We start from the raw sequence: 25,894 nt of genomic DNA, 5'->3' as shown, positions 1-25,894 counted from the left end.
TTCGCTTCTGCTGCGCCATGATGGGAACTCCAACTTGTAGGTATTTTTATCAATGCTCTTTATCAAATTGAGGAGGTTCAGGGCAGAGAATTTGATCAGTTTGCTGATTTATACCAAATGTGTAGCATAATGTCAGAGAGCAGCTCAGTCAAACTTGTTAAATGAATGAATGAGTATAAGCTGCATGGCACAGTGGCTAGTAATTTGACATTGGACTTATCTAATTAGCTGTGTGATTTATGGCAACTAATTTAACCTCTCTTCCTGCTCTGTAGAAAGGGGAGAATAAGGGGACATAATGCATAGGCTTATCGTGAGGATTCATGAAGCAAGATCACTGCCTGACACATAGAGTTCGTGCTCAGCAAACATTAAGTTTTATTACCTCGCTTCTCTGAGCCTATTTTTCTTCTCTGTAAAAGAGGGGAGCAGAGTTCTCTTGTGGCACACTGGGTTAAGGACCTGGTGTTGTCACTGCAGTGACTTGGGTTGCTGTAGTGATGGGGGTTCTGTACCTGGCCTGGAAACTTCCTCAAGCCTCAGGTGCGGCCAGTGCACATAGTGTGCCTAACACGATTCCTGGCACAGAGAAGCTCATTGGTAAGTGTGTGCTCTTATTATTTACCAATTCCCCTACCAGGATTGAGTGGAGCCACAGGAGATCTGTCAGTCAAGGATGCAGTCCCCTGGACGCTCACAGTCTGATGGTAGGGACAGATAAGCACAGAAATCATGAGGACACTGTAGTAAGGGGATATGTAAAGCCATGTGTGGGAGTTCCCATTGTGGCACAGTGGAAACAAATCCAACTAGGAACCATGAGGTTGCAGGTTCGATCCCTGGCCTCACTCAGTGGATCAAGGATCTGGCATTGCTGTGAGCTGTGGTGTACGTCACAGACTCAGCTTGGATTCCGCATTACTGTGGCTGCGGTGTAGCCCGGCAGCTGTAGCTCACATTAGACCCCTAGCTTGGGAAACTCCATATGCTGAAAATGTACCCCTAAAAAGCAAAAATAAATAAAGCCATGTGTGGACCCAGAGACAGAAGCTGGCCCCTGAAGTTTGGCAGTGAAATCAGGTCCCTCTCAACTCATAGGCTTAAACCTAAAAGGAAACATTTTTTTTTTTTTTTTTTTAGGGCCGCACTCGAGGCATATGGAAGTTCCCAGGCTAGGGGTCGAATTGGAACTATAGCTGCCAGCCTACACCACAGCCACAGCAACACCAGATCTGAGCCTCATCTGCTACTTACACCACAGCTCACTGCAACACTGGATCCTTTAAACCACTGAGTAAGGCCAGGGATCCAACTTGTGTCCTCATGGATACTAGGCAAGTTCGTTACCCGTGAGCCACAATGGAAACTCCTACAATTATTTATTGCAGGGAAAATCGCAAACAATCTAGGGCTTGGGATCACTTGTGGTACCTTCTTATGAAGCATCAGTGTGAACCGTTGAAACAGGCTGCGCGGATCAGGGGATGGGGACTGGCTTGGGAAATGGGATGTGCATTACTTATCATTAGATGACTTTGTAACTTTTTTTTTTACTTTGTAACTTTTGCATCTTGTACTGTGTTCAAAAAAAATTCATATATATATACACATACATATATATGTGTATATAGTCTTTTTAGGGCCGCACCCGCGGCATGTGGAGGTTCCCAGGCTAGGGGTCCAATCAGAGCTGCAGCTGCTGGCCTACACCACAGCCACAGTAATGCAGGATCCTAGCCATGTCTGTGACCTACACCACGGCTCACAGCAATGCCAGATCCTTAACCCATTGAGTGAGTCCAGGGATTGAACCCATGTCCTCATAGATACTAGTTGGGTTCATTAACTGATGAGCCACAAGGGGAACTCTTAAATAATATTAAAAAAAAAATTATGCTGGAGTTCCCGTCGTGACGCAGTGGTTAATGAATCCGACTAGGAACCATGAGGTTCCGTGTTCATCCCTGGCCTCTCTCAGTGGGTTAAGGCATTGCTGTGAGCTCTGATGTGGGTCACAGACGCGGCTCGGATCTGGCGTTGCTGTGGCTCTGGCGTAGGCCGGCAGCAATAGCTCCGATTAGACCCCTAGCCTGGGAACCTGCATATGCCACGGGTACGGCCCTAGCAAAGACAAAATAATAATAAATAATAGATAAAAATAAATTATGCTGGAGTTCCCATCGTAGCTCTTTGGAAATGAATCCGACTAGGAACCATGAGGTTGCGGGTTCGATCCCTGGCTTTGCTCAGTGGGTTAACGATCCGGCATTGCCGTGAGCTGTGGTGTAGTTCCCAGATGCGGCTGGGATCCCGCGTGGCTGTGGCTGTAGCTGTGACGTGGGCTGGCGGCTGCAGCTCCCATTCCATCCCTAGCCTGGGAACGTCCATATGCCCCGGGTGTGGCCCTAAAAAAGAAAAAAAAATATGCCGTTGCAAAGTATTGAGTGCTACAGGTCAATGTTCATGATTGATTAGTGATTGCCAAATTAATTTTTTTCATATAACAAACGTTTTACATCTCTTTCGATAAAAGACAGAATCCCCTGGTGTGGCTCAGTGGGTTGAGGCTCCTGCGTTCTCATTGCTGTGGCCCGGGTTGGATCCCTGGGAAGTTGTGCATGCCCAGGGGCTTGGCCAAAAAAAAAAAAAAAAAACCCAAATATTAGCAGTAACCACTCATTGGTGGGATTTTATTTTTATTTTTTATTTTTTTGTCTTTTTGCTATTTCTTTGGGCCGCACCCGCGGCATATGGAGGTTCCCAGGCTGGGGGGAATCAGAGCTGTAGCCACTGGCCTACGCCAGAGCCACAGCAACGCGGGATCCGAGCCACGTCTGCAACCTACACCACAGCTCACGGCAACGCCGGATCCTTAACCCACTGAGCAAGGGGAGGGACCGAACCCTCAACCTCATGGTTCCTAGTCGGATTCGTTAACTACTGCGCCACGACGGGAACTCCTCATTGGTGGGATTAATGCTGAGTTTTACTTTCTCTTTTGGGCTCTTCGAGATTTTGCAAAGGTTCTACATTAAGCACCACAAGTATTGTTTGGTTTTGGTTTCTTGGCCCTAAGAATTAAAGTTACTTAACAAAGACTACAAGTACCGGCAGACATCGCGCCTCCGACTTCAGAAGACCCGCCTTCCCCAGGCACAATGAACGCTGGGATTTGAAGTCCAGCCCCAACAACAAGGTGGGCCGCGCAGTACCGGCACAATGACAGAGGCGGGATCAGCGCCATTTTGACCAATGGGCAGTACGTACCGGGCCTGAGTGGCACGCGTATAATCAATAGATAGGCCGCTAAGCTCGAGTGACGTGAGCTTCAGCCTACCGGCAGCCCATGGGCGGTGCGGTGCGCGGCGGCCGTAGTGCGAACCATGGGAGGTGGCTGGTGGTGGGCTCGGGCTGCCCGCCTAGCCCGACTCCGCTTCCGGGGGGCGCTGCTGCCGCCTCCGCGGCCCCGGAGCGGGGGCGCGCGGGGGTCCTTTGCCCCTGGCCACGGCCCCCGCGCTGGGGCTTCGCCGCCCCCCGTGTCCGAGCTGGATCGCGCAGATGCCTGGCTCCTTCGGAAGGCTCATGAGACAGGTCTGGGGATGGGGTCGGCCTCGGATGGGAGTAGGGGTTCCGAATAGCTGAGCTGCCCGCGCGCGCTAGCGGACGATGGTGGTGGGACCCTGCTGGAAACCTGGCCCAGGGAGAGGCTCAGGAGGAAGAACGGCTTCCGTGTGAGAGCAGGGAAGCGCTGGCTGCAAGAGCGCAGACTGTCCGCATAGAAGGGCTTGCAGATGCGACCGCGGGTCTGGTTAATGAGGTTCAGTAGGGATTGGAGAGCTTTGTCGGGCCAGGACAGGCAGCCTTATCAAACGGCCCTGTCCGGATGGCGGAGGCTTTCAAAGAGGGCTAGGGGCGAGGGAGTTGCCTACAAGAGGGGGGCCTCGTTGGAGAGGCCAGTTCGGATTAAAGAGGCGACCACTCTGCATAAGGCGGGAGCGTGGATCCCCACAGAAGAGAGGGCAAGTTCTGGGTTGGAAGAGGGAACACCCAATAGAAGAGCAGCTCTGAGCTGATTGGAGGGTATGGTGCTCCTGGCTGCAGGGGGTGGGGCCTCATTTGGCAGAGTGCAGGGTGGGGGTGGAGGGGTCCGGGTTGGAGAGGATGGGTCTTAGAGATCGTAGACAGGTGTAGCGGTGGGGATGGCTGTAACCCGACTAGCCCCGATTAGTGCCACACCAGGGACTTGAGTGGATGTGAATGACCTCCAGGAAGAGCACACCTGATAGCAGCGTGGATTTAGTAAACTGAGCTGGGAGGCTGGAGAGAGGCCTGGGGGAGCGGGGAGGGGTAACGGTTGGTGTGGAGGTTTGAGAAGGAAGTGAGGGGGTGGCCCATGGGGATGTGAGGGAGACATTGACCAAGCTGACCTCTTGGAATCTTCCCGTCCCCAGATTTAGGTTCTGCAGTTTTGGTCCTAGATCCCCCTCCAGATTCTGCAGACTGTCTTGAATCTTTGATGTTGCAGAGTTGGGTGGGAGATGGGCTCAGTGAGGGTTTTGGGGGTTCTAAGATTAGATTGGGGGCTGTCAGGAAGAGGTGGGGATTTGGGGTCGGGTCGGTGGGATGAAGAGGAGCCCCTCTGTCTGGTTGGACAGGGAGGGGCAGGGGCAGGGTGTGGGCCCTTGCTGATTTCCTCCCATCTCCCCCCCACACACACACAGCCTTCCTTTCCTGGTTCCGCAATGGCCTCCTGGCATCGGGCATCGGGGTCATCTCTTTCATGCAGAGTGATATGGGGCGTGAAGCTGCTTATGGTGAGTACATACCCCTGCTCTCCCACCAGAGAGTGTAGACGCCTCCCCCCCCTCAGCTGGGGAATGCAGACCCCACTCCATGGGGGTAGACTCACCCCCCCCCCCCAGCTGTGGCTAGAACCCCTCATTCTTCCCCCACCAAAAGTGGCCTCGGCCTCACTGGTGAGCATCCACCTTCTACCCACCCCATCCCTGCCTCATTGGCACTGGACCCACCTGAGGGGGTGGCTCAGGGCAGGGTTGTGGGTGCTCACCCTTTCCCACCTGACTTGTGGACAAAAATGCAGGTCCCGCCCTCAGGCAGCCCCACTCTCGGCCTGGTCCTGCCCCTTATCTTTGCTCAGACCAGCGCCCCCACCCTCTGATCCTGGACCCCCCTCCAAGTCCTAGACACACCCTCTGCTTCCTTCTCACATCCCGACCTTGGCCCTGTACCCTCCCTGCCCCCTCCCCTGCCCTCCAGGGCACCCATACCCTAAGGCCACCTCTGTCCCCTGACCCTTCTGGGCCCCCAGGATCCGCTCCCTGACCCTGCCCTGCTCTGTCCCACAGGCTTCTTCCTGCTGGGCGGCCTGTGTGTGGTGTGGGGCGGCGCCTCCTACGTGGTGGGCCTGGCGGCGCTGCGGGGACCCATGCAGCTGTCCCTGGGGGGCGCGGCCGCGGGAGTGGGCGCCGTGCTGGCCGCCGGCCTGCTCTGGGCTTGTGCCGTCGGCCTCTACATGGGCCAGCTCGAGCTGGATGTGGAACTCGTGCCCGAGGATGACGGAACGGCCGCGGCCGAAGGGCCCGATGAGGCGGGACGGCCACCACCGGAGTGAGCCGCAGGGCCGCGGGGGACGGCCGGGGCGCTGGACAGCCCGGGCCCGAGGACCGGGACATTAAAACCTGACACTTCGCTGACTCCGGCTTCGGCGTGGTGGTTGCTGCGGCGGGGATGCCGAGCGGGGAGGGGCAGGGGCCGGTGCAGAGAAGTCAGGAAGAGAGAGAGGAGCAGCGGGGCACCGCCGGCGTTTAATTCACAGGGGCCGAGAGCCCGGCCCCCTTGGGGTCCTTACCCGCCCGCAGGTCCGGCTGTGCAGGCGCCTTTTCCAGGCTTCATTCCCCCTTGCGCTGCACCCTGGGGCCCAGCGGCCCGGGGTAGGGCAGTCCCAGGGCGGGGTAGAAGGCCTCAGGGAGCGCGGGGCCAGGACCCAGCCTCTGCAGGTGCGGGTACACGAGGCCCAGCTCGGCCGGGCCGTAGCGGATGGTGCCCGGGGCGCACAGGCCCCGCATGACGGGCGGCAGGAAGCCCGTGTGCAGGAGGGAAGGTGGGGGGTCTCCAGAAGGTGTCAGGCCCCAGGGCCCCACCAGGTCCTGCTTCAGGGCCCCAGCCCGGATGACAGACGTGAACTCGGGCCTGGGAGGGGCCAGGTGGCCCAAGGGCTCCTCATCCCCACTGTCCTCCCGGTCTTCAGGCTCCCGGGGGCTGGGCTCCACTTTGATGGCTTTGCCCCGGGGCTGGGGGGCCTCCTCCTCCTCCCGGGGGGCGGCCTGCTTTCCTTCCACTGGAGGCTCCGGCTCTGCAAGAGGAAGATGCTGAGGGGGCGCCAGTTGGTGGAATGGAGCTGTGCTCAGTGGTCTAGACCCCAGGGTCGCTGCTGGGGTGGTTTTGTCCCCTCAGGGGACATTTGGCAAGATCTGGAGACCTTTCTGGTTGTCACAACTGGGGAGGAGGCTGCTCCTGGACTCTGGCGGGTAGACATCAGAGATGCTGCTAAATGCCATATGGTGCCAAGGACAGCCCCCACTGCAGGGCGTGATCAGGCCCCAGATGTCAGGGGACTGGGACTGAGAGACTGGCCTGGATCCAGGCTGTTCCACAGGACTTCCTTCAAGGACAAATGTTCCCTAGATCTGGCCACCTCTGGCTACAGGGCTCTTCAAATGCGGCCAGTACGACCAAGCAAATGGAATTTTAATTTTACTGTAAGTGGCTTTCCTACCACACAGCACAGGTCCCAGAGGCTGCTCGGAGCCTCCCAGGGGCTGGGGTAAGAGGTGGGGCTCACCTGTGGGCTCTGGCTCCGGGCTGGACGCGTCCTCACAGGCCACGTTGGCCGGAAGCTGAAAGGCGTCCAGAGGTGTCTCCCCTGCCTCGGCTTGGCTGGAACAAGGCAGATGGGATTGGGAGCTGGGGTCCCAGGCCTTTCAGCCTCTGGTAAGGGGAGACCCCCTCCTGGCCGCCCGTCTTGTGAGTATAGACTTCCCCTCCCCATCTGAGGATAGATACCCCACCCCCAAGGTGAATAGCGAGCCCCCACTGGGGGCACTCAGGCCTCATCACTGGCCCCCACACTCCAAGTTGGCTTCTAGCCCAACTTGACCCCATCTCCTGAGGCCAGATCTTTGCAGCCTGTGGCCTCCTAGATGTGACACGTAAGTGTCCCTTCATGCTCATCTGACCTCAGTATCTTCCTTCCAAGCCTCCTGCTCCAGGCCTGGCAAAGCCAGAGAAGGCCAGAGGGCCATCTCCCCTACCCCACCTGTACCAATTGGCATGTCCCAGGACCTGCCCCCAGCCTCCTGGCCCCGGTCTTGTCCCCAAGACCACCCTCATCATGGCAGCCAGAGAGGTCTTTCCAAAAAGCATATCTGACTGTGACTCTCCAGTTCTGACCCTCCCCTCACTGCCACCGTGGTCGTCCTCAGCTTTCCTCAGCCCGAAGCTCTACCTTTAGTTCCTCAGATGGGACTGGCTGAGGAGCCTCTGCCTGGGCTGTGTCCTCAGCCCAGAATCCCTTGCCACCTCTAGGTTCTTTTGTCTTTTTAGGGCCACATCCAAGGCATATGGAGGTTCCAGGCTAGGGGTCGAATTGGAGCTGTAGCTGCCAGCCTACGCCACAGCCACAGCCACGCCAAATCCTTAACCCCCTGAGCAAGGCCAGGGATCGAACCTACGTCCTCATGGATGCTTGTCAGATTCGTTCCCGACTGAGTCATGGCAGGAACTCCCCCACCTCTAGTTCTTGCCATCAGCTGCTCTGCTCTGTGGTGGCCCTCCCCTGGTAAGGGCCTGCCACGGCTCCTCAGTGCCCCGGAATCAACCTAGGCCTGAGACCACTTGGCAGCTGCCTCTTTCTCCCTGGAAGGTGGTCCCTCTCCCCCCGGCCCCCTGCAAGCAAGGTCATTCCACCTCCAGGCTTGTACTCTCCCTAGGCCCCGTTCCCCTTCATGTCCTCTACCCCCACACCCGGCTTGTCCTTTTCTAGAAGCCCTCCTCGAAAAGCCCCCACCCGAAGGTGAGGGGAGCTGTCAGAGTCTTCTGGAGGGAGCTCCGAGCTCCCTGGGGGAGAGGAAGGGGGTGCAACCCTCACCTGAGCACGTAGCTGACCCAGAGCACGTGGCGCTCTCCAGGGCTCTTCCCGCTCACGGCCACGGTGGCCACAGACTGCAGCCACACGAAGCCCCCGGCGCGCTGCAGCCAACGGTAGTAACCGGTCATCACCTGCCCCTTGTCCAGCACTGGGCCCCGCCCAGGGAGCGGGAGGGATGGGGCGGGATGGGGTGAGATGGACAGAGAGACAGGGGAGCAGGGAGAGACAGGCAGAGGGAGGGAGGGGGCCGGGGCGGAGGGCAGGGCAGGGCAGGGCAGGGGAGAGGGCGGGGAGAGAAGAAGGGCCAAGTGCAGAGAGGGAGACAGAGAGCGCGTCAGGAAGACGGAGCGGTAACCCCGCCTCCAGGCCCCTGGATGTTGAAGGGTGGGTCAGAAGGACCCCACGGTCCCCCTCACTGCCCACCCCCCATGTCCTGAGCCGTTGCTCAGAGTCTCACTGCTCTTCCTGTGCTGAACCGAACCCCCTGGCAGCACGAGGGGCTGTGGTCAGCCCCAGAGGACTTCCCGAGAGCGGCGCAGTGGGAATGCTCAGGTCGCGGGGGAGGGGTTCTCACGGTCCAGGTGGCTTTGGCGGATCCTGGTCGCATCCTGTCCGTGGACAAACTGGTAGCAGCTGCGGCCCACTAGCTCCGAGGGCCCCAGGTCCATGTGGTCGCTGACTCTGAGGTCAGGGGGCAACAGAGAGGAGAGGGGAAGGGGTCAGAGACGGTGGGGTGGGGAGAAAGAAGCAGAACTTGGCTCTGGAATCGCCGAGGGTCTAAACCCTCGCTCTGGAGTGCTCGGTTTTTCCTTCTGTGAAGTGGGCATGAGAAGGCTTATAATATCGTCCCTCCTAAGGCAGCCCTCCACCGGCATTCAAGCAGATGGCACTCCTGAGGCGGGGGGGTGGCCCCGGGCACTCCAGAGGCGCTCAGAGCTTGGAGACTTTCACTATTTAATTCCCGTCTCCAATCCCCCCACCCCAGTGCGTGGAGGCGGGGGCCGGGGGTGGATGCAGTAGATAAGAGATGTGAGGCCGAGATGGGCAGAGAGAAATAGGATCAGGGAAGAGGGAGCTCTGCAAAGCGGCTCCGCGAAGGGCAGGCCCGGGCGCAGCCCCGCCTCCATCCCGGAGGCCCCGCCCCCGAGTCTTCTCCCCCCCCACCCCCCCCCGGTGCCCGGCCCGCTCTCCTCAGCACCCAATCCCGGTACCTGCTCTCACAAGCAAGGATGGTGAGACCCAGGCTGAGTCGGAAGACGATCATGTGTCCGTGTAGCGGCAGCTCAGCCAGGGGGGCCGGGGGCAACGTGTGACCCAGGGCCACGAGACCCAGGGCGCGGGCCCGAAGGCGGCCCGTCACGTGGATGACCTGCAGGTGGCGGGCGCGGTTGCAGGAGGGCAAGGCCGGCGAGAGGCTCTGGCCCTCATCCTCGGGCGCCGGTGCACCGCGGCAGAGCTGGCAGTGGTGCAGGCTCTCCTCCAGCCAGACACCGGCGCGGGGGCCAGAGGCTGGAGCCGAGAGCTCGCACCCACCTTGTATCCCGAGGCTTTGACGTGCAGCCCCCTCTTGGTGAGAGTGGATTTCATGCGGATGAAGAAAGAGCGCTCCTGCACCCGGGAGGAGGGGGACATCTCCGTGGGGCTGGCCTCTGGGGCGGAGAGTGAAGGAAGGTTATGGGGTCCCAAAGAGGGCACACACAAGCCACCGCCCACCCTCTGCACAGGTATCCAGACACAGGGTCATGGCCACAGTTACTCAGACCGACCTAATGGTTCTACAAGCTCCCCGACATCATTCGCTAACATCCCCTGCCAGCAGCACCCGGCCAGCTCTTTCTACAGGATCTGACCCTATCCCTCCTTTGCCCTGAACCTGCCATAGCTCCCTAGTACCCTTGGGAAGAAGCCCAGCTCCTCCTCACTCTGGCTTAAGACTTTAGCAAGAACTGCCTCCTGCTGACATCATCTCTCACTTCAACCTCCAGGTCTGGGGTCAGATCTCCGGGGGAAACCCTCCCTGATGGCCAGGCTGTGTTAGACACCCCTCTGGTATCTCCTGCCCCAGCCTTGCCCACTCTAGGTCATCACTGCCTGGGAACAAACAGGTCAGTCTTCCCCACTGGACCATGAGCTCTAGAAGGGTGGTGCTGGTCTTGTCACTACAGTGTCCCAGCCCTGCCCAGCACACGGCCAAGCACAGAGTGGGAGCTCAGGCTACAGCAACAAATAGGACTCGCAAAGGCAGATTATTCTATAAACCCCATGAAACAGTCTTAAATATGTTCACATCCAGATGACCCCGTGCCTCAATTTTAGGTATAAATATAATCATGCTCCACCCAACCCCCACATGTGTCACAAACATCTCAATCTTGTAAGCACGGCTGACAGCTCAGGTGGTTTTGTTATTAAGCAAACCCCACCTAAGAAAAGCCAATTTATAAGAAAGTTAAGCTCAATCCCCCAATAACTCAGAGCAGAAGGAACTTTCAGGGTAGTCTCCACCATCTTCCTTCCCCAACAAGGAGTGGACTTTTCCCCTGGAGAGGAAGGTTAGAGGCACAGAACCTGGACTTCCCGTTGTGGCCCAGCAGTAATGAACCTGACCAGTATCCATGAGGACTCGGGCTAGATCCCTGGCCTCATTCAGTGCATTAAGCTGTGGCTGTGGTGTAGGCTGGCAACTACAGCTTTGATTCGATCCCTAGCATAAGAACTCCCATATGCCTTGGGTGTGGCCTTAAAAAGACAAAAAGAAGAAGAGGAAGAGGAAGCAGAAGCAGAGACCCTGGAGCCAGAGGCCAGAGACTAAATCTGGGCTGGAGCCCAGCTCAACTGCTTACAGCTGTGTGACCTGGAACACTTAACCTCTCTGTGCTGTTGCTCAGGTTTCTCCTCTATAAAATGGAGATAGTCATAGTTCCTGCTTCGTGGGATTGTGGTTGGGGATTTAATAAAGTAGGTAAGGCAGGGTCCATGCAAATGCCCAATAAGCATGCTTTAAAGAAAATGTTTTTTAATTATTATTTTAACAGCCACACCGGTGGCATATGGAAGTTCCATGGCTAGGAGTCGAATTGGAGCTGCAGCTGAGGGCTATGTCACACTGGATCTGAGCCGCAGCTTGCTGCAATGCCGATCCTTAACCCACTGAGCGAGGCCAGGGATCAAACCTGCATCCTCACAGAGCAACATTGGGTCCTTAACCCGCTAAGTCACAAGGGGATTCTAATACATTATTATTATTTACCAAAGCCTGGTTCCAGCCGTCACCCACAGGCGCTCACCTCCACTCAGCAGCCAGAGGGGTCTTTCTAAAGCTCAAATATTGGGGATCCAGGCAATTTTAGGGCGCTTAAGCAACTTTAGGAAGTAGCCTCAATTTAGACTCTGGTTCGTTTTACAAAAACTTGCTCTGCACAACTCTAGCAAGGGCGCTTTTTGGATAAACGAGACATACTTGGAGACCTTCTACCCAGCCTCCCGGATATACCCTCAGGCCTCATTCTTTGGGGGCCCTGGGAATTACCAATCTCAGGGGTATCCGCAAACGAGGAGGACGATGAGGAGGAGGAGGAAGACGAGGGGACGGAGGGTGGGGTGGGGGGCCCGGAGGTCGGCGCCCGCAGCCCCAGTTGCTCCAGCACCTCAGAGTGGTCCCCGGGATGGATGTAGTCGAAGACGCTGCTGCCCGTCAGCTCCACCTGCCGGCGAAGGAGGGACATGCAGGGGGGTGTGAGGTGCGCGCGCAGTCACCTGCCCAACTGTTCTGCCTCAGGCTCACCTACATGCAGGTGTGTTTCATGCCGGTGTTATGCATTTTATTCGATTTTTTTCTTTTTTACAGACGCACCTGCAGCATATGGAAGTTCCCGGGCTAGGGGGCCAATCGGAGCTGCAGCTGCTGGCCCATGCCACAGCCCCAGCCCCGCCAGATCCCAGGCGACCGTACCCCACAGCTCACAACCACTTCGGATCCTTCACCCACTGAGCGAGGCCAGGAATCCAACCAGCATCCTCATGGCTACTAGTCGGTTTTGTAACCCACTGAGCTCCCAGAAAAAAAATTTTTTTTAACCTTTTAAAAGAAAATTACAAAACTCTCAAATTATCAAATCCAGTGATAATAAGGGATTTTCTCGGAGTTCCGGTGCAAGGGGATCAGGAGCAGGTTCGATCCCCGGCCTGGCACGGTGGGTTAAGGATCCAGCATTGCTGCAGCTGCAACCTAGGTCGCAACTGTGGCTCAAGATTTGATCCCTGGCCCAGGAACTCCATATGCTGTGGGGCGGCTAAAACAAACAAACAAAGAGGATTTCCTGCCTCTGTCTACAGCATTAGACCCCTACAGCTGTGTAGGGGGGTGGGATTGGGGTGCAATAGCCTCCATTTCCCCAGCTCCTGCTTACTCACTGTCACCCCCATACATCCGATCAGCTGCGCCCTGAAATGACTCACAGGATGTCCCAGCAGGAATGGAAATCAGGACACAAGCAGCGGAATGGCTTTCAAACTCTTTAAAGAGTTAGAATCTTTTAATCAGACCGACTTTTTATATTCAGTTCACCCCTTGAATTTCTCACAGCAGCCCTCCTACCTATACACCTTCCGAGTCCGGCCACCCCCGCCTCCGTCTTCCCCCTGCTGCGTTCAGGCCCCCGCCCCCGCCCCGCCGCATCCTCTTGGCCTTTGGCCCCACAACCATCCTCTTCCATATGTGACTCACCTGGTCGTGGCCCGCCTCCTCTCAGAAACCCGGGGCTCCCACGGCCCCTGGGCTTGGGGGTCACGGGCTCCCCCTACTGGTCACCCCCCTGAACTCCTCCCTCTCGTTAACCCCTCCCCCTCCCGCGTCTTCAAGCCGTTCCCTCTTCCTCCCTCCCTGCCTCGGTTTCTAGTCTTCCTTCAGGCTCCTCCTCCTCCAGGAATCGCCCACAACTCACTGAAGAGCTCTTCACGAAAGCCAAATGCCAACGCAAGGCATCTTCTGTACATTTACCACTTGTCAAAAATCTTCGTAAAAACGACAAAAGTTGACAGCAATTTGTATTGATCGGATTGGCAAGGCCTAAAATGCCACAAGGAGCCAGGGACTCCGGAGATGGGGGCTATTGGCTTCTCCTTGCCCTCCTTTTGTATTCCAGCCACCAGCTGTAGAAGCTGGGGCAGAAAGAATGGGCTGCAATAAAAGCAAAACGCAAGCCAGTCAACTAAAATCCCGCAGAAAATCTTCCAAGCTGCAAAACCTAAACCCTGCTGATATGCACAGCTGTAATCTTTTAAGTTTAAGAAGAAAGACATTTTGGTAAATACAGTACACGTGGCGGCTACTCATTGGCAAAGTCACCTGTCTGCTAATTCTCTGTCTTCACATCGACCTGGTAATTGAAGAACCCTCCTCTTAAAAAAAAAAAAAAAAAAAGGAAAGGTGGGAGCGGGGGAGTTCCCGTTGTGGCTCAGTGGTAACAAACTCGACTAGTATCCATGAGAATGTGGGTTCCATCACTGGCTTCGCTCAGTGGGTTAAGAATCCACCGTTGCCATGAGCGGTGGTATAAGTCCGCAGCTGCAGGTCCGATTCAACCTCTAGCCTGGGAACTTCCATATGCCACGGGTATGGCCCTAAAAACAAACAAAAAACAGAGGAGGAGCCCTATTCGGTGCCATGTGGGGTTCCAAGGAATGCACTTGGGAACCAAAGATGCAGTCCGTTTTTCACGCTGGGATGGTGAGGCCAGGAAAGAGGAGGGTCGCCAAGGGCGCGGAGCCAGCTCCTTACCTGTGAGAGACCCAGATAAATGGAGACCGTCTCTGAGATGTAGAGGAACTTCCCTTCCTGGTTCAAGGCAAACACGAAGCCATCCAGGGACTAGAGTGGGGAGAGACAGGGGGCGGGGAGAGGAGGGCCTGGTATCTGTAAAAGGCTCTCGGAAATCTGCATCTCCGCCAAGGAAGGATTATTCCGGGGTAAGGCGCTTCAGTGGCGCTGGGAGGAGCAGGCAGGAGGGGGAGCAGGGCATTCTGCCCCCGGTTCCCGGGCTCCCTATGCCGGAGGAAAGGGTGCCTTTTTCGGAGGTGGCCACCAGGTGGCAGCAAGGAGCAGTAGGCGGGGAAGCGGCCTCACCTGCAGGATGTGTCCTCCCAGGTGCTGCTCGAAGATCTCGGAGACCAGCGCCACGGGGCCCCTGCGGCCTGGGGTGGGAGAGGGAGGGGTGAGGCCGGGTCCTGTTGGTTTGACCCCTGGCGTTCTGGGCAGGCCCTCAGGCTACATATCTCTCTTCTGCCCAGTCCTGTAACCATATTGAGGGAGGCCCTGGATGCTCTCAGGGAGAGGCCTGGGGTTTGGGCAGAGGTGGGGAGAACATACAGAGAGAAAGTAGGGAACACAGAAAGGGACTCATTCCTCCATTCATTCACCCATTTCAGTCATTCAGCAAACTCCCTTCCCCCCAGCAATGTGCCAGGCCCTGCACTAAGTAGTGCTGGGGACACAGAGGTGACCAAGACAGCCCAGTCCTGCCCTCACAAGTCACCCAAGCCAAGGCAGATTAAAAACGAGCAAAAAGCTAACAAACACAGAATTATTATTTGCGGTCAGCTATGAAGAACCAAAAAGATGGCATGGGGAGTTCCTGTTGTGGCTCAGTGGGTTAAGAACACAACTAGCAGAGTTCCCATCGTGGCTCAGTGGTTAACGAATCCAACTAGGAACCATGAGGTTGCGGGTTCGATCCTTAGCCTTGCTCAGTGGGTTAAGGATCCAGCATTGCAGTGACCTGTTGTGTGGGTTGCAGACGAGGCTCGGATCTCGTGTTGTTGTGGCTCTGGCGTAGGCCAACAGCTACAGCTCCAATTAGGCCCCTAGGCTGGGAACTTCCACATGCCGTGGGAGCGGTACTAGGAAAGGCAAAAAGACCAAAAAAAAAAAAAAAGGAACACAACTAGCACCCATGAGGATGCAGGTTTGATCCCTGGCCTCGCTCAGCCGGTTAAGGATCTGGCGTTGCCTTGAGCTGTGGTGTAGGTTGTAGACGCGGCTCAGATCTGATGTGGCTGTGGCTGTGGCTGTGGCTGTGGTGTAGGCTGGCGGCTACAGCTCTGACTGGACCCTTAGCCTGGGAACTTTCATATGTCGTGGGTGTGGCCCTAAAAAGTAAAAAAAATAAAAAAGAAAAGAAAAAAGAAAACATTATGGTGAAGGAAGCTGGACTCATGAGGCCACAGACGGTAGAATTCCATTCATCTGAAATGTCCAGAATAGGCAAATGCAGAGGCCTAAAGCAGATTAGCCAGGGGCTGCCAGGGGCTGGGGCAGGGACAAGAGGAGTTGGAAAGGGAGTGCCAGTGGGCACAGGGTTTTTGCAGGGTGATGAACAGGCTTTGGAACCAGACAGAAGTGCTGGTTGCACAATGTTGTGCTAATAAACTGAATGGCACAGTTTATTTCATTGTATTTATGGACTTTTGTCGTTTGTCTTTTTAGGGCTGCATCCGCAGCATATGGAGGTTCCCAGGCTAGGGGTGGAATCGGAGCTACAGTTGCCGACCTATGCCACAGCCACAGCCATGCCAGAGCCAAGCCGTGTCTTCGACCTACACCACAGCGCACAGATTTGTTTCTGCTAGGGAACTCCTATTTATTTATTTATTTATTTATTTATTGCTTTTTAGAGCCATAGCTGCAGCATGTGGAGGTTCCCAGGCTAGGGGTCCAATCAGAGCTGCAGCTGCTTGGGGGGATCCGAGCCACATTTGCGACCTACACCACAGCTCACGGCAATGTCAGATCCTCGACCCACTGAGTGAGGCCAGGGATCGAACCTATGACCTCCATGGATACTAGTCAGGTTCGTTACCGCTGAGCTACAACGGGAACTCCCCAATAAAATTTTTAAAAAAGAAAGAGACAGGGACAGAGGCATATATGGACCCAGAGAAATTGAGACAGAAGTAGGTACAGAGAGACATAAAGAGCTGGACGGACAGAGGGAAAGACATGCACAGAGACAGATCCAGAGAACGTGTCGGGAGGACAACAGAGATGGTGACAGAGATGGAGGCAGAGACACAGCCCAACCCCTCCCCCCTCAGCCAGGAGCAGAGCGCTCTGGACAGGCACGCCGGGTGTGGGCAGAGGCTCTGTGTTCCTGGACCCTCTTCCCACCCAAGATCCCTTCCCTGACCCTGCAGAGGACGAACCCCTCGGGGGTCCGTGCCCGAATTGGGGAGCCAGTGATTTTGAGGGTCCCCAAGCGCCTGGCTTCTGCAGGGCTGAGGGTCCAGGTCTGATGTCAAGAGCTCTTCCTCCCCAACTGTGTGCCCTGGGACCCGTGCCTTCATTTCCCTGTGCCTCAGGTTCCTCCTCTGTCAAGACGGTTTGCCAAGGAGTTCCCTGGTGGCTCAGTGGGTTAAGGATCTGGTGTTGTCACTGCTGTGGGGTGGGTTCGACCCCTGGCCGGGGAACTGCCATATGCAGTGAGTGCAGCCAAGGGGAAAAAAAAGGGTTCACTAAGATGCGGCTGACCACGCAGAGGCGTTCAACATCGGCTTAGGAACAGAAAGCCGCCCCCCCCCCACGCACCCCCCCCCCCCACCAGCCTGCACGCAGCAGGTGCTCTGAAACACAGAGCTGGGATCAATGTTAACAGCGAGATTGCTATTGTTATCTCCAGACCATCAAAACACCAGGCGGCAAAATACCGCCCCCTCTCCCAAATCGGGAGCCCCCTGCTCCCAACCCCCTAAGGTCTAGGCTCCACCTCCTTTCCCCCAGGAGCACCCCGACACCCTCCCGGCTGTTCACACCCTTTTCCACCCCCACCTGGAGCTCCAGGAACAATGATGGGGGGGGTTAACGGGGACCCCTCCCCAGAGATGCAGCGGGAACCAGCCGGGTGACAGGCGGGAACAATGCCGCCAGCTAATTGTCGCAATTTTCCCCTGTCATTTTTGCTAATTCCTTCATTTTCCCTCTCACAGGATCAGCCCAGGTCAGACTGAACGGCTGCAATTAACAGCGTTAATGGGCATGTAGGGACGGGTGGTGTGAGGGGGGAGGGCTCAACCACTTGCTGTTGCTCCCTCCTGTCCCCTGGGTCTGTCCCCATCCCTGACTGGTGTGTCTTATTACCCCCAGCCTTCCCCCTTCGCCCACACCCACCAACTCCCCGACTCCTCCACGTTCCCTCCTCTCTCCCACAAACACCTTAACTTCTGTGTCCCCCAGATTCAGCAGGGGGCCCTTCACTACTCCCAGACCTGCCCCCTCCTCAAGACCAAACCCCAACCATCGTTCAGTCATTCAACAAACATTTGCTGAGTTGCCTATCGGAGCCTGACTGCTGGAGCATCCTCCTCCTCCACACACAGAGGGGGTTGAGGGGGAGAAGCCAAGGCCTCACACACGGCCCCCCTCCACCTCCCATTCTCAACTGCCCTGAGGGATTTGCTGCCCCCACCCCATGCCCCCAACCTCTGCTAGTGGGCTGGGATTTCATTAGGCTTTGGAAGTCTGGGACAGGCAAAATCAGAGTGTGCCTTGCTCCCTGAGAGCAAGCCTGAGGACTGGAGCGGGTACATTTCATCTCAGATGCATCTGTGAAGTGGGTCTAGAGCCAGAGCAGAAGAGGTGCATGCCTGAAAACGGCACAGAGCTGGTGCACAGTAGATGAGTCCGGAGCTAGTCTCGGTATTGCTGTGGGAAACCTGAACCCTGCCCGGTACCGCGACCCTACCGTCCACTTGAGCCTCTCTTTCCTGCACGCCCATTCCAGGTTCTGCAAGTCCAGAGGCTGGACCCTCACTGCTTGACCTGAATCCGACCACCTCAAACCCCATGGCCCCCCCTCCCCTCCCCCGGGTCTAGCTGCCCCACCTCCCATCTGGGCCACTGCACCTGCCTCCTCACTGGACTCCCTGCTTCTGCCCTCATATCCACCACCTCACTGGTTCCCATGTCACTTGGGATGACAGCCAAAGTCCTCCCCATGACCCACAAGGTCCTGCAAGACCTGGCCCTCTTGACCCGCTGACAACTTCCTGCCTCACTTACCCCTCTCCAGATCTCCTGACCTCATGGCTGTGGGCTGCACCCAGCAAGCTGATTACCACCTGCCTCAGGACATTTGCACTTGCTCTTCCCAAGGCTGGAAGGCTCTACTTCCAGCTTTTCTCACAGCTTGCACCTTCACCGCCTTCCAGCCTCAGCTCAAAGGCCACTTTCTCAGAGAGGCTGTATTTGACCTGTGACTTAGGATGTCCCTTCTCCTCTCTCCCAGTTCCACAGTTACTGATGAATATTTAGTGACCCCTTACTGTGCCCCAGGCACTGTTCTAGGATCAACAAACAAGGTGCTATAGGAGAGAAATGCAATGAACAAGAGAAATAAGAAATACAGAGTATCGGAGTTTCCGTCATGGCGCAGTGGAAATGAATCCGACTAGGAACCATGAGGTTTCGGGTTCGATCCTGGCCTCGCTCAGTGGGTTAAGGATCTGACATTGCCCAGGGCTGTGGTGTAGGTTGCAGACACAGCTTGGATCTGGTGTTGCTGTGGCTGTGGCGTAGGCCAGCAGCTATGGTTCTGATTCCCTAGCCTGGGAACGTCCATATGCCATGGGTGGGGCCCTAAAAAAAAAAAAAGCCAAAAGAGAAAAAAAAAAGAAAGAAATATCGAGTATCAATGACAGTAAGTACTACAGAAAGAAGTAAGGTAGGAGGAGTTCCCGTCGTGGCTCAGTGGTTAACGAATCCGACTAGGAACCATGAGGTTTCGGGTTCGGTGCTTGCTCAGTGGGTTAATGAGCCCACTGTGGCTCTGGCATAGGCCGGTGGCTACAGCTCTGATTGGACCCCTAGCCTGGGAACCTCCATATGCCGCGGGAGCGGCCCAAGAAATAGCAAAAAGACAAAAAAAAAGAAAAGAAAGAAATAAGGTAGGAGAGGAAGGCAGGAAGTGCTGGAAGCAGGGGGCTGTCTGAAGAGCCCACATTCTAAGGGAAGGGGGCTCTGGGTGGAAGCAGAGCCCATGCAAAGGCCCTGCGAACAGTCTTCTCTGAACAGCAAGGTGGGCCAAGTGGGGGAGGGGAGTGAAGGGGTGAGGGGGTAAGAAGAGACCCAGGAGGTGGGGGCAGGGGGCCTATTGTGCCAGGTTTGTACGTCCACCTTTGAGGACAAGGACTTTGTCCTGTACTCTGCTGTTTCCCCAGGACCTAGAACTGTGCCTGGCACCGAGATGGTACATATATATGTTTTTTTGTATTTTCTAGGGCCTCACCCACAGCATATGGAGGTTCCCAGGCTAGCAGTCTAGTCAGAGCTGTAGCAGCTGGCCTACACCAGAGCCACAGCAATGCCAGATCCGAGCCGCATCTGGGACCTACACCACAGCTCACTGCAACACCGGATCCTTAACCCACTGAGCAAGGCCAGGGATCGAACCCGCAACCTCATGGTTCCTAGTCGGATTCGTTAACCACTGAGCCACGACAGGAACTCCCCGAGATGGTATTTATTGGGTATTTGTTGAATGAATGACAAATGCTGATATAAGGTCAAGGCGGTCTCCTCTCCAGACTCAGAGCCCTCTGGCTAGACTTCAGCATCTCTCGTCCCATTTTACAGATGGTAGAGTGAGGCCCAGAGAGAGGCTGAGATCTGCAAGGTAGGACCCACCCCTGGAGACCCTCCAACATGCCAGGTATGGGGGTTGAGAAGGTGCACTCTGGAGCCTGGTGGGCCCCTTCCCGGCTGTGTGACCTTGGGCAAACAGTTTGACCTCTCTGCATCTGTTTTCCCCTTCTATAAAATGGGAATCACGCATTGACGATTTTTTTTTGTCTTTTTTTTTTGGTTGTTGTTGTTGTTGCTATTTCTTGGGCCGCTCCCGCGGCATATGGAGGTTCCCAGGCTAGGGGTCCCATCGGAGCTGTAGCCACCGGCCTACTCCAGAGCCACAGCAACGCGGGATCCGAGCCGCGTCTGCAACCTACACCACAGCTCACGGCAACGCCGGATCGTTAACTCACTGAGCAAGGGCAGGGACCGAACCCGCAACCTCATGGTTCCTAGTCGGATTCGTTAACCACTGCACCACGACGGGAACTCCCCTCCGACGATTTTTGAGGATTAAGCAAAAATATGTAGCGTGCTCAACACGGTGTCTGATGTGTATATAATTATTATAATAATAATTATTATTATTACTATTTTCTTTTTAGGGCTGCACCCGAGGCATATGGAAATTTCCAGGCTAGGGCTCAAATTGGAGCTGCAGCTGCCAGCCTAGCCATGGCCACAGCAACACATCTGGGACCTATGTGGCAGCTTGTGGCAACACAGGATCCTTAACCCACTGAGTGAGGCCAGGGATCCAACCGGCATCCTCATGGATTTTAGTCGGGTTCTTAACCTGCTGAGCCACAAGGGGAACTCTTGACATGTATATTATTATCCCCTCCCCAAAGCAAGCATAAGTTCCCAGGCCAGGGATCGAACCCCCAGCTGCTGCAGCGAAAATGCTGGATCCTTCACAGCTAGGCCGCCGGGGAACTCCATTATTACTATTATTTTTGAGGAGGATATGGAATCTCCCCTCCTCTTCAGAGAACCAGAGACACAGCGCTTTGCCCTCTCACGGCACTTAAGTCGCGCGGTCAGTTTGGCATCTGCACCTGGGAAGCAGGTGCTTGGCCTCTTTTGGGACCTGGCGGAGCAGGAGATGCCTTAGTTTCTTCAGCGTGGGGGTTCGGGAGGGAGTCCACACAATATCTCCTCCCCACACTGTCCTGTCCCCCTTCCCACCTACAGGCAGGGGCTTGCTCAGGTCGGTGGTCGGTCCCCTCAGCGCTGTGACGTCAGCGAGCCCCTGGCCCTCGAATGGCCCAGCCGGGCAAGCGGGGCTAGAGAGGGGGGAGCGGACGCCGTCGGGGCTCTCTCCTCGTCTCCCCTCCCTTTCTCTCCCCAGGGCTTGGGGACAATAGACAAGATGTTTATCCCCCGCCGGCGCACATGTTGTTCGCCGTAATGACAGTAATCAGCGGCGCTAATGCCGCATTCTCTCCGCGCCAGTCAATTCGCCTAATTACCGCCTGGGAAGCCGGATTATTTAAATTTAAATGGTGATTTATTGCGAGCTTAATCAATGCTATTTTCTCTTCCCCTCCCCCCGAGACCGGGGCAGGAGGGGAATTGGAGCCCCTCCAACCCCACCCTAAGGACATCCCTTTGGTGGTGGTGGGGGAGTAGCCCAGGATGTCCTGTCCCTGTCCCCTGCACTCGCAGCTGAACATGATTCTCTCTCTTCTAGTAATAAGAGTAAAGCAATAAAATAGGAAATAGAAGTAGTAACAATAACACTTTGAAACATCTATCAATAATAAAGTCTGAATAATAAGGAAAAGAGATATTTGCCTATATATCTGTTTTACATAGTCTAGAGGTTTACATAGTATCCATTGCATTTCTTTGTTTATTTCATCCTGTGTCTTGGCAGTAGGACCTCAGCCTGCCTGGGGCAGGGACCTTTATCCAGTTTGTTTCCTGCTGGATCCTAGGGCTCAGAATAGTAGATGCTCAATAAACCTGCAGGTACCATCAATAACAGTACTAGCCACATATTGACTGTTCACTCAGTGCCAGGTGTGTAGAGGGTCCTTACACCTATTACCCCTTCTCAGCCTGGGGGGGTGGGGTGGGCAGCGGTGGCGAGAGCCTTCATCCTGATTCCCATTTCACAAGTGAGGCACAGAGAGGTGAGGCGATCATGATACTGGCGAGCGGTCGAGTGGGGCAGGGACCCCTGTCTTTCTGAAGCTCGCCATCTGACCTGCCATAGTATCCTGTCTCCTTCCCGCTCTCCCAAACTGGGCATTCAGACTCCAGAGTCTGTGTTCCTTCTGGGATCTGAGGGCGGGGCTTTCTTGCCCATTCGTGGCTGGGAGCTCAGGCTGGGTCCCCTCTGTCCCGCCCATGGAGCTGCGGGTCGCTTCTGTGATGATAATGATTCATTTCCCCTAATACGAATAACATGTGCTAGTGGTATGATCCCTGCCGTGGCCAGGCCATTGATAAGGCCAGAAGTCATGCAATTGTCCCCACCTCGTGTGCTCGCTTTACAGATGAATAAACTGAGGCTTGGATAATAGAAGCCGCCTGACAGGGACGCACAAAAGGTCTGACTCCAAATGCCTTACTCTCTCCCGGGGGAGGAGCAGGGCAGGGCTAGTGCGCACCTCGGATCAGGGCTCCCCTGCCCCCAGGAGAGCGCCGAGACCCCCGCCCCCTTGCACGCGCACTCACCGAGGCTGGCCGGCGGCCCCGCGGTCCGCAGCCCCCAGGGCGGCGCCCCGAGCGCAGCGAAGCGGCGCAGGCGGAGGTAGGTGACGCTGAGGCGCACGATGGACGCCTTGTCCAGCTGGCTGGAGATCGCTCCGGGCAGCGGGAGCAGCTTGGCCAGCTCGAAGAACTCCAGGTTCTCCTTTCCGCGCCGCGAGCGCGCTGCGTTCCGGGACTTCTCCTTGCGCTGCGCCTGCAGGCTGGGCGGGCGGCGCGGAGGGGGCGTCAGCGGGAGCCAGGCTCGGGGGTCTGGGGTCGAGGGGCGAGCCCCGCCTCCCCGGGCCTCGGGCAGGAGGCGGGACGTTGGAGGTCGATTCAGGTGGGGGCAGAGCCTGAGTGTGACTTCTACGCGCGGCCGTGGGGACAGAACCTTGGGTCTAAATTCTGGGGAAGAGGAAGAGGGGGTAGATAAGAGTACTGGGTAGGAATTCCAAGGAAGGGGGGCTCGGAACAGAACGCCAGGGATGGGCGTTACCGAACCGCAGTAGAGCAGCAACTCCCGGTAAGAAATTCTAGCCCCCAGTGGGCGGGGCAGAGAGTGTGAATTTCTTCCCTTAGGGGCGGGGCCAAGGCCAGAGGGGCGGGGTTTTGCTCACCAGGGTCCGGGAGGGGCCTTGACCACGAGCCCCGGCAGAAAGTCCCACGGGACGCTGCCGCCGCGACCTCCCCCGCACCTGACTTCGCCTCCGCCGCCACTGCTGGGGTAGGGGGCCGCCATCTCCGCGGGGACCGGCTCAGGCGGGCTCAGAGCAGCCTGCGGGACTCGAGAGCCGCGTCTCCTGCAGCGGGAAGGAGCCGGAGACAGAGCTCAGTGCTCAAGGGGGGCCCTGGGACGCCTGCTCGGTAAACCGAGGTCCGCGTGGGGCTCAGGGTCCCGTCAAGGCGCTGGGGCTGGTTGGTGCCTCAGTTTCCCCTCCCTGGAGGCCCCGCTACACAGTCTGCAGCTCTCACCGTGCCGGGCTCGAGGCGAAGCTCAAGGCGAGGACGTGCCCCGCCGCCGCCTCCCCCGCGCCGCCCGCCGGCGCGCCCGCCTCACGCCCGCGCCGGGCCGGCTCCCGCATACCAATAGGCGCACGCGGCGCGCATACGGATCCGACCGGCCCGCGCGCTGCGTGCCAAGCATGCCCAAGCCGGGCGGGGGGCGGGCTCTTCGCCGGAGCCCAGCAGCGCGCAGCTTCGGCCCCCAGAGCCCTTTGCCCCGGGGGTCCGTCCCCACCCCCCAAGCACACCCTAGAAGTCCCGCTTCTCGAATCTGCGGTGCGTCTATTTCCTGGACAGGGCTAAGGAGATAGCAGGGCAGAGGGTTGGGACCCCACCCCACGCTCTGTCCAGAGACCACCCCCAGCCCCTCTGGGTGGTGCCACGTGTCCCGGCCGCCAAATCTCCGCAGCCACAACTTCCTCCCTGAAGACCCTGGCGTGCGAACCTCAACCCCCGATGCAGTGGCCAGAGCCTCAGGCCGAGGACGCCCCCGGGGTGGACCTGACCCTTGGGGCCCAGGTGTCCTCCTATCCAGATCCCCCCGAATTAGGAACGTGTTCCGTTATGTCTTTATTCCTCCAAGACTGGGCGTTCAGGATCCACCCCCCACCCCTATATCCATGCCACCTCCAAGCCTCCCCAACCAGGTGCCCTAGACCTTGGGGTCCAGATCCCCTAGCTCCCTATTTCCCCAGGACCCAAACATCCGTGTGCCCATTCCCTCTGCTTCGGGATACAGACGCTCCGACGCCCTAGCCCCCAGGACACTGGAGTTCCGGTCCCCTTTTCCTTCAGGAGCCAGGAGTTCCCTGTCCTCTCATGCCAGGCACCAGGCGTCCCCTACCCACAGGACCCACAGCTTCGTTACCTGGCCGCGGGGCAGGTTCCGGGCGCGGCGTGGGGCCGGCCGGGCGGCGCAGAGGAGCGGCCCCATAGACCCCGGGACGCGCCGGGCTCGGTGGGGCGCGCAGGCTGTGGTGCTAGGCTCTCCGCGCCCACCGAGGCCTCGCAGACCTGAATGCGCTGGGACAGCGCTAGCGGTCGGGGGCGGGGTCTGCTAGAGCCCCGCCCATTGAGTCTCCGCCCCTCGGTCCAGCCCAGCGTCAACCACTTCGGCCTTTTCCATGGCAGGGGGTTCCCAGCAAGGGAGTCCTGGGCTGCTCAGGTGTCTGCGTCCTCTCACCCTAGGGCAGCATCAGGGGGCCAGCCCCTTCTCACCCAAACGAGAACCTCAGTCAGTTTCTCCACCGCGAGAGGGGAACACCGGCATCCAGGCTCCATCTCCATACCCCATCGGGAAGAACTATCACCCTCTCTCCCCCAAGAAAACCGGGCACCCCAGCAGCCCCTCCGGACAACGGCGGCATCCTGCACCCAAGTCCTCTGCAGAGGTGGAGACTCAGAAGCAAATCCAGGCGTCGGAGATCTTCATTTTCCAGCCGAAAACTTCAAGTTGTCAGCAAGACCCTTTGGACAAGAAGGTGACCTCCCGCTCACCACCCCGCACCCCCACCTATAAGACCAGGATTTGATATCCGGACCTCCCAGGGACCGGGACACAGGAATCCGAGGAACTTCAGTGACCACGATATCCTGGGGTCTTATTTGTGCTCCTGTGGGAACCAAAACATCGGAGCTTCCCATTAGACCGTAGCTGAGAACGTAGGAAATACAGTGCCTCCCACAGAGAACAGGGATCCAGATGACCCAGCCTAGGGGATACCACACCTCTCCTTCCCAAGCCCATTTGGCAGCCTGGCATGGGAGTGTCCAGGTGCTTAGGTGCTCCTAGGAGATCACAGTGCAGCTAATGAAGGTGGGACCGAAGTCTTAGGAGAGGCAGGTGGGCAGGGGGTGGCAAAGAGCAAGGGCCACCTCTGGATGGACAGACAGAGAACTGAGGCACACACCCCTGAACCTTCATGGGCACTGGCTGATGGGAACACTTTTTTGCCAAGGTCCTGGCATGCAGAAGTTCCCCAGCCAAGGATTGAATGCATGCCACAGCAGTAACCTGAGCCATGGCAGTGACGCTGGATTCTTAACTGCAAGGCCACAAGGAACTCAATGGGAACACTTTTTAAAAATTTTTTTCTAAGGCTGCACCTGCGGCATATGGAGGTTCCCAGGCTAGGGGTCGAATTGGACCTGTAGCTGCCGGCCTCCGCCAGAGCCACAGCAACACAGGATCTGAGCCGCATCTGCAACCTATGCCACAGCTCATAGCAACTCTGGATCCTTAACCCATTGAACAAGGCCAGGGATCGAACCTGCGTCCTCATGGATTCTAGTCAGATTCGTTAACCACTGAGCCACTACGGGAACTTCCAATGGGAATACTCTTAAAATGGCTCAGAATAACCACACCCAACAATTTGGGATGCTTATGTTCCACTAATTCTTTTTCCAAC

The 25,894-nt window shown here is 56.9% G+C and overlaps 2 protein-coding genes across 3 annotated transcripts; one reads left to right on the top strand and one right to left on the bottom strand.

Annotated features, from left to right (window-relative positions):
• Window positions 1-3,278: 3,278 nt before the first annotated feature.
• TMEM160 (transmembrane protein 160) lies at window positions 3,279-5,714 on the top strand. Its single transcript, XM_047792497.1, has 3 exons — window positions 3,279-3,591; window positions 4,722-4,814; window positions 5,367-5,714. The coding sequence occupies exons 1-3, from the start codon at window positions 3,384-3,386 to the stop codon at window positions 5,630-5,632; spliced, it is 567 nt and encodes a 188-aa protein (XP_047648453.1). The 5' UTR covers window positions 3,279-3,383; the 3' UTR covers window positions 5,633-5,714.
• A 92-nt stretch (window positions 5,715-5,806) lies between these two features.
• Window positions 5,807-24,497, bottom strand: NPAS1 (neuronal PAS domain protein 1). Of its 2 annotated transcripts, none has more exons than XM_047792594.1 (12): window positions 24,352-24,495; window positions 23,099-23,281; window positions 22,467-22,702; window positions 14,292-14,359; window positions 13,947-14,036; window positions 11,697-11,871; window positions 9,701-9,816; window positions 9,379-9,536; window positions 8,742-8,848; window positions 8,168-8,315; window positions 6,863-6,957; window positions 5,807-6,373 (listed from the first exon to the last, which is right to left on the bottom strand). In XM_047792594.1, exons 2-12 carry the CDS (start codon window positions 23,218-23,220, stop codon window positions 5,910-5,912), a joined length of 1,779 nt encoding a protein of 592 aa, XP_047648550.1. In that variant the 5' UTR covers window positions 23,221-23,281; window positions 24,352-24,495; the 3' UTR covers window positions 5,807-5,909. The 2 variants fall into 2 exon arrangements, with proteins under 2 accessions (XP_047648550.1, XP_047648551.1); XM_047792595.1 differs by having other exon boundaries at window positions 6,237-6,373; window positions 8,168-8,268; window positions 24,352-24,497.
• Window positions 24,498-25,894: the final 1,397 nt, after the last annotated feature.

The sequence above is a fragment of the Phacochoerus africanus genome, chromosome 8 (genome assembly GCF_016906955.1).
Source record: "Phacochoerus africanus isolate WHEZ1 chromosome 8, ROS_Pafr_v1, whole genome shotgun sequence".
NCBI classification, from domain to species: Eukaryota; Metazoa; Chordata; class Mammalia; order Artiodactyla; family Suidae; genus Phacochoerus; species Phacochoerus africanus.
This window is presented reverse-complemented; position numbering and strand designations above follow the sequence as displayed.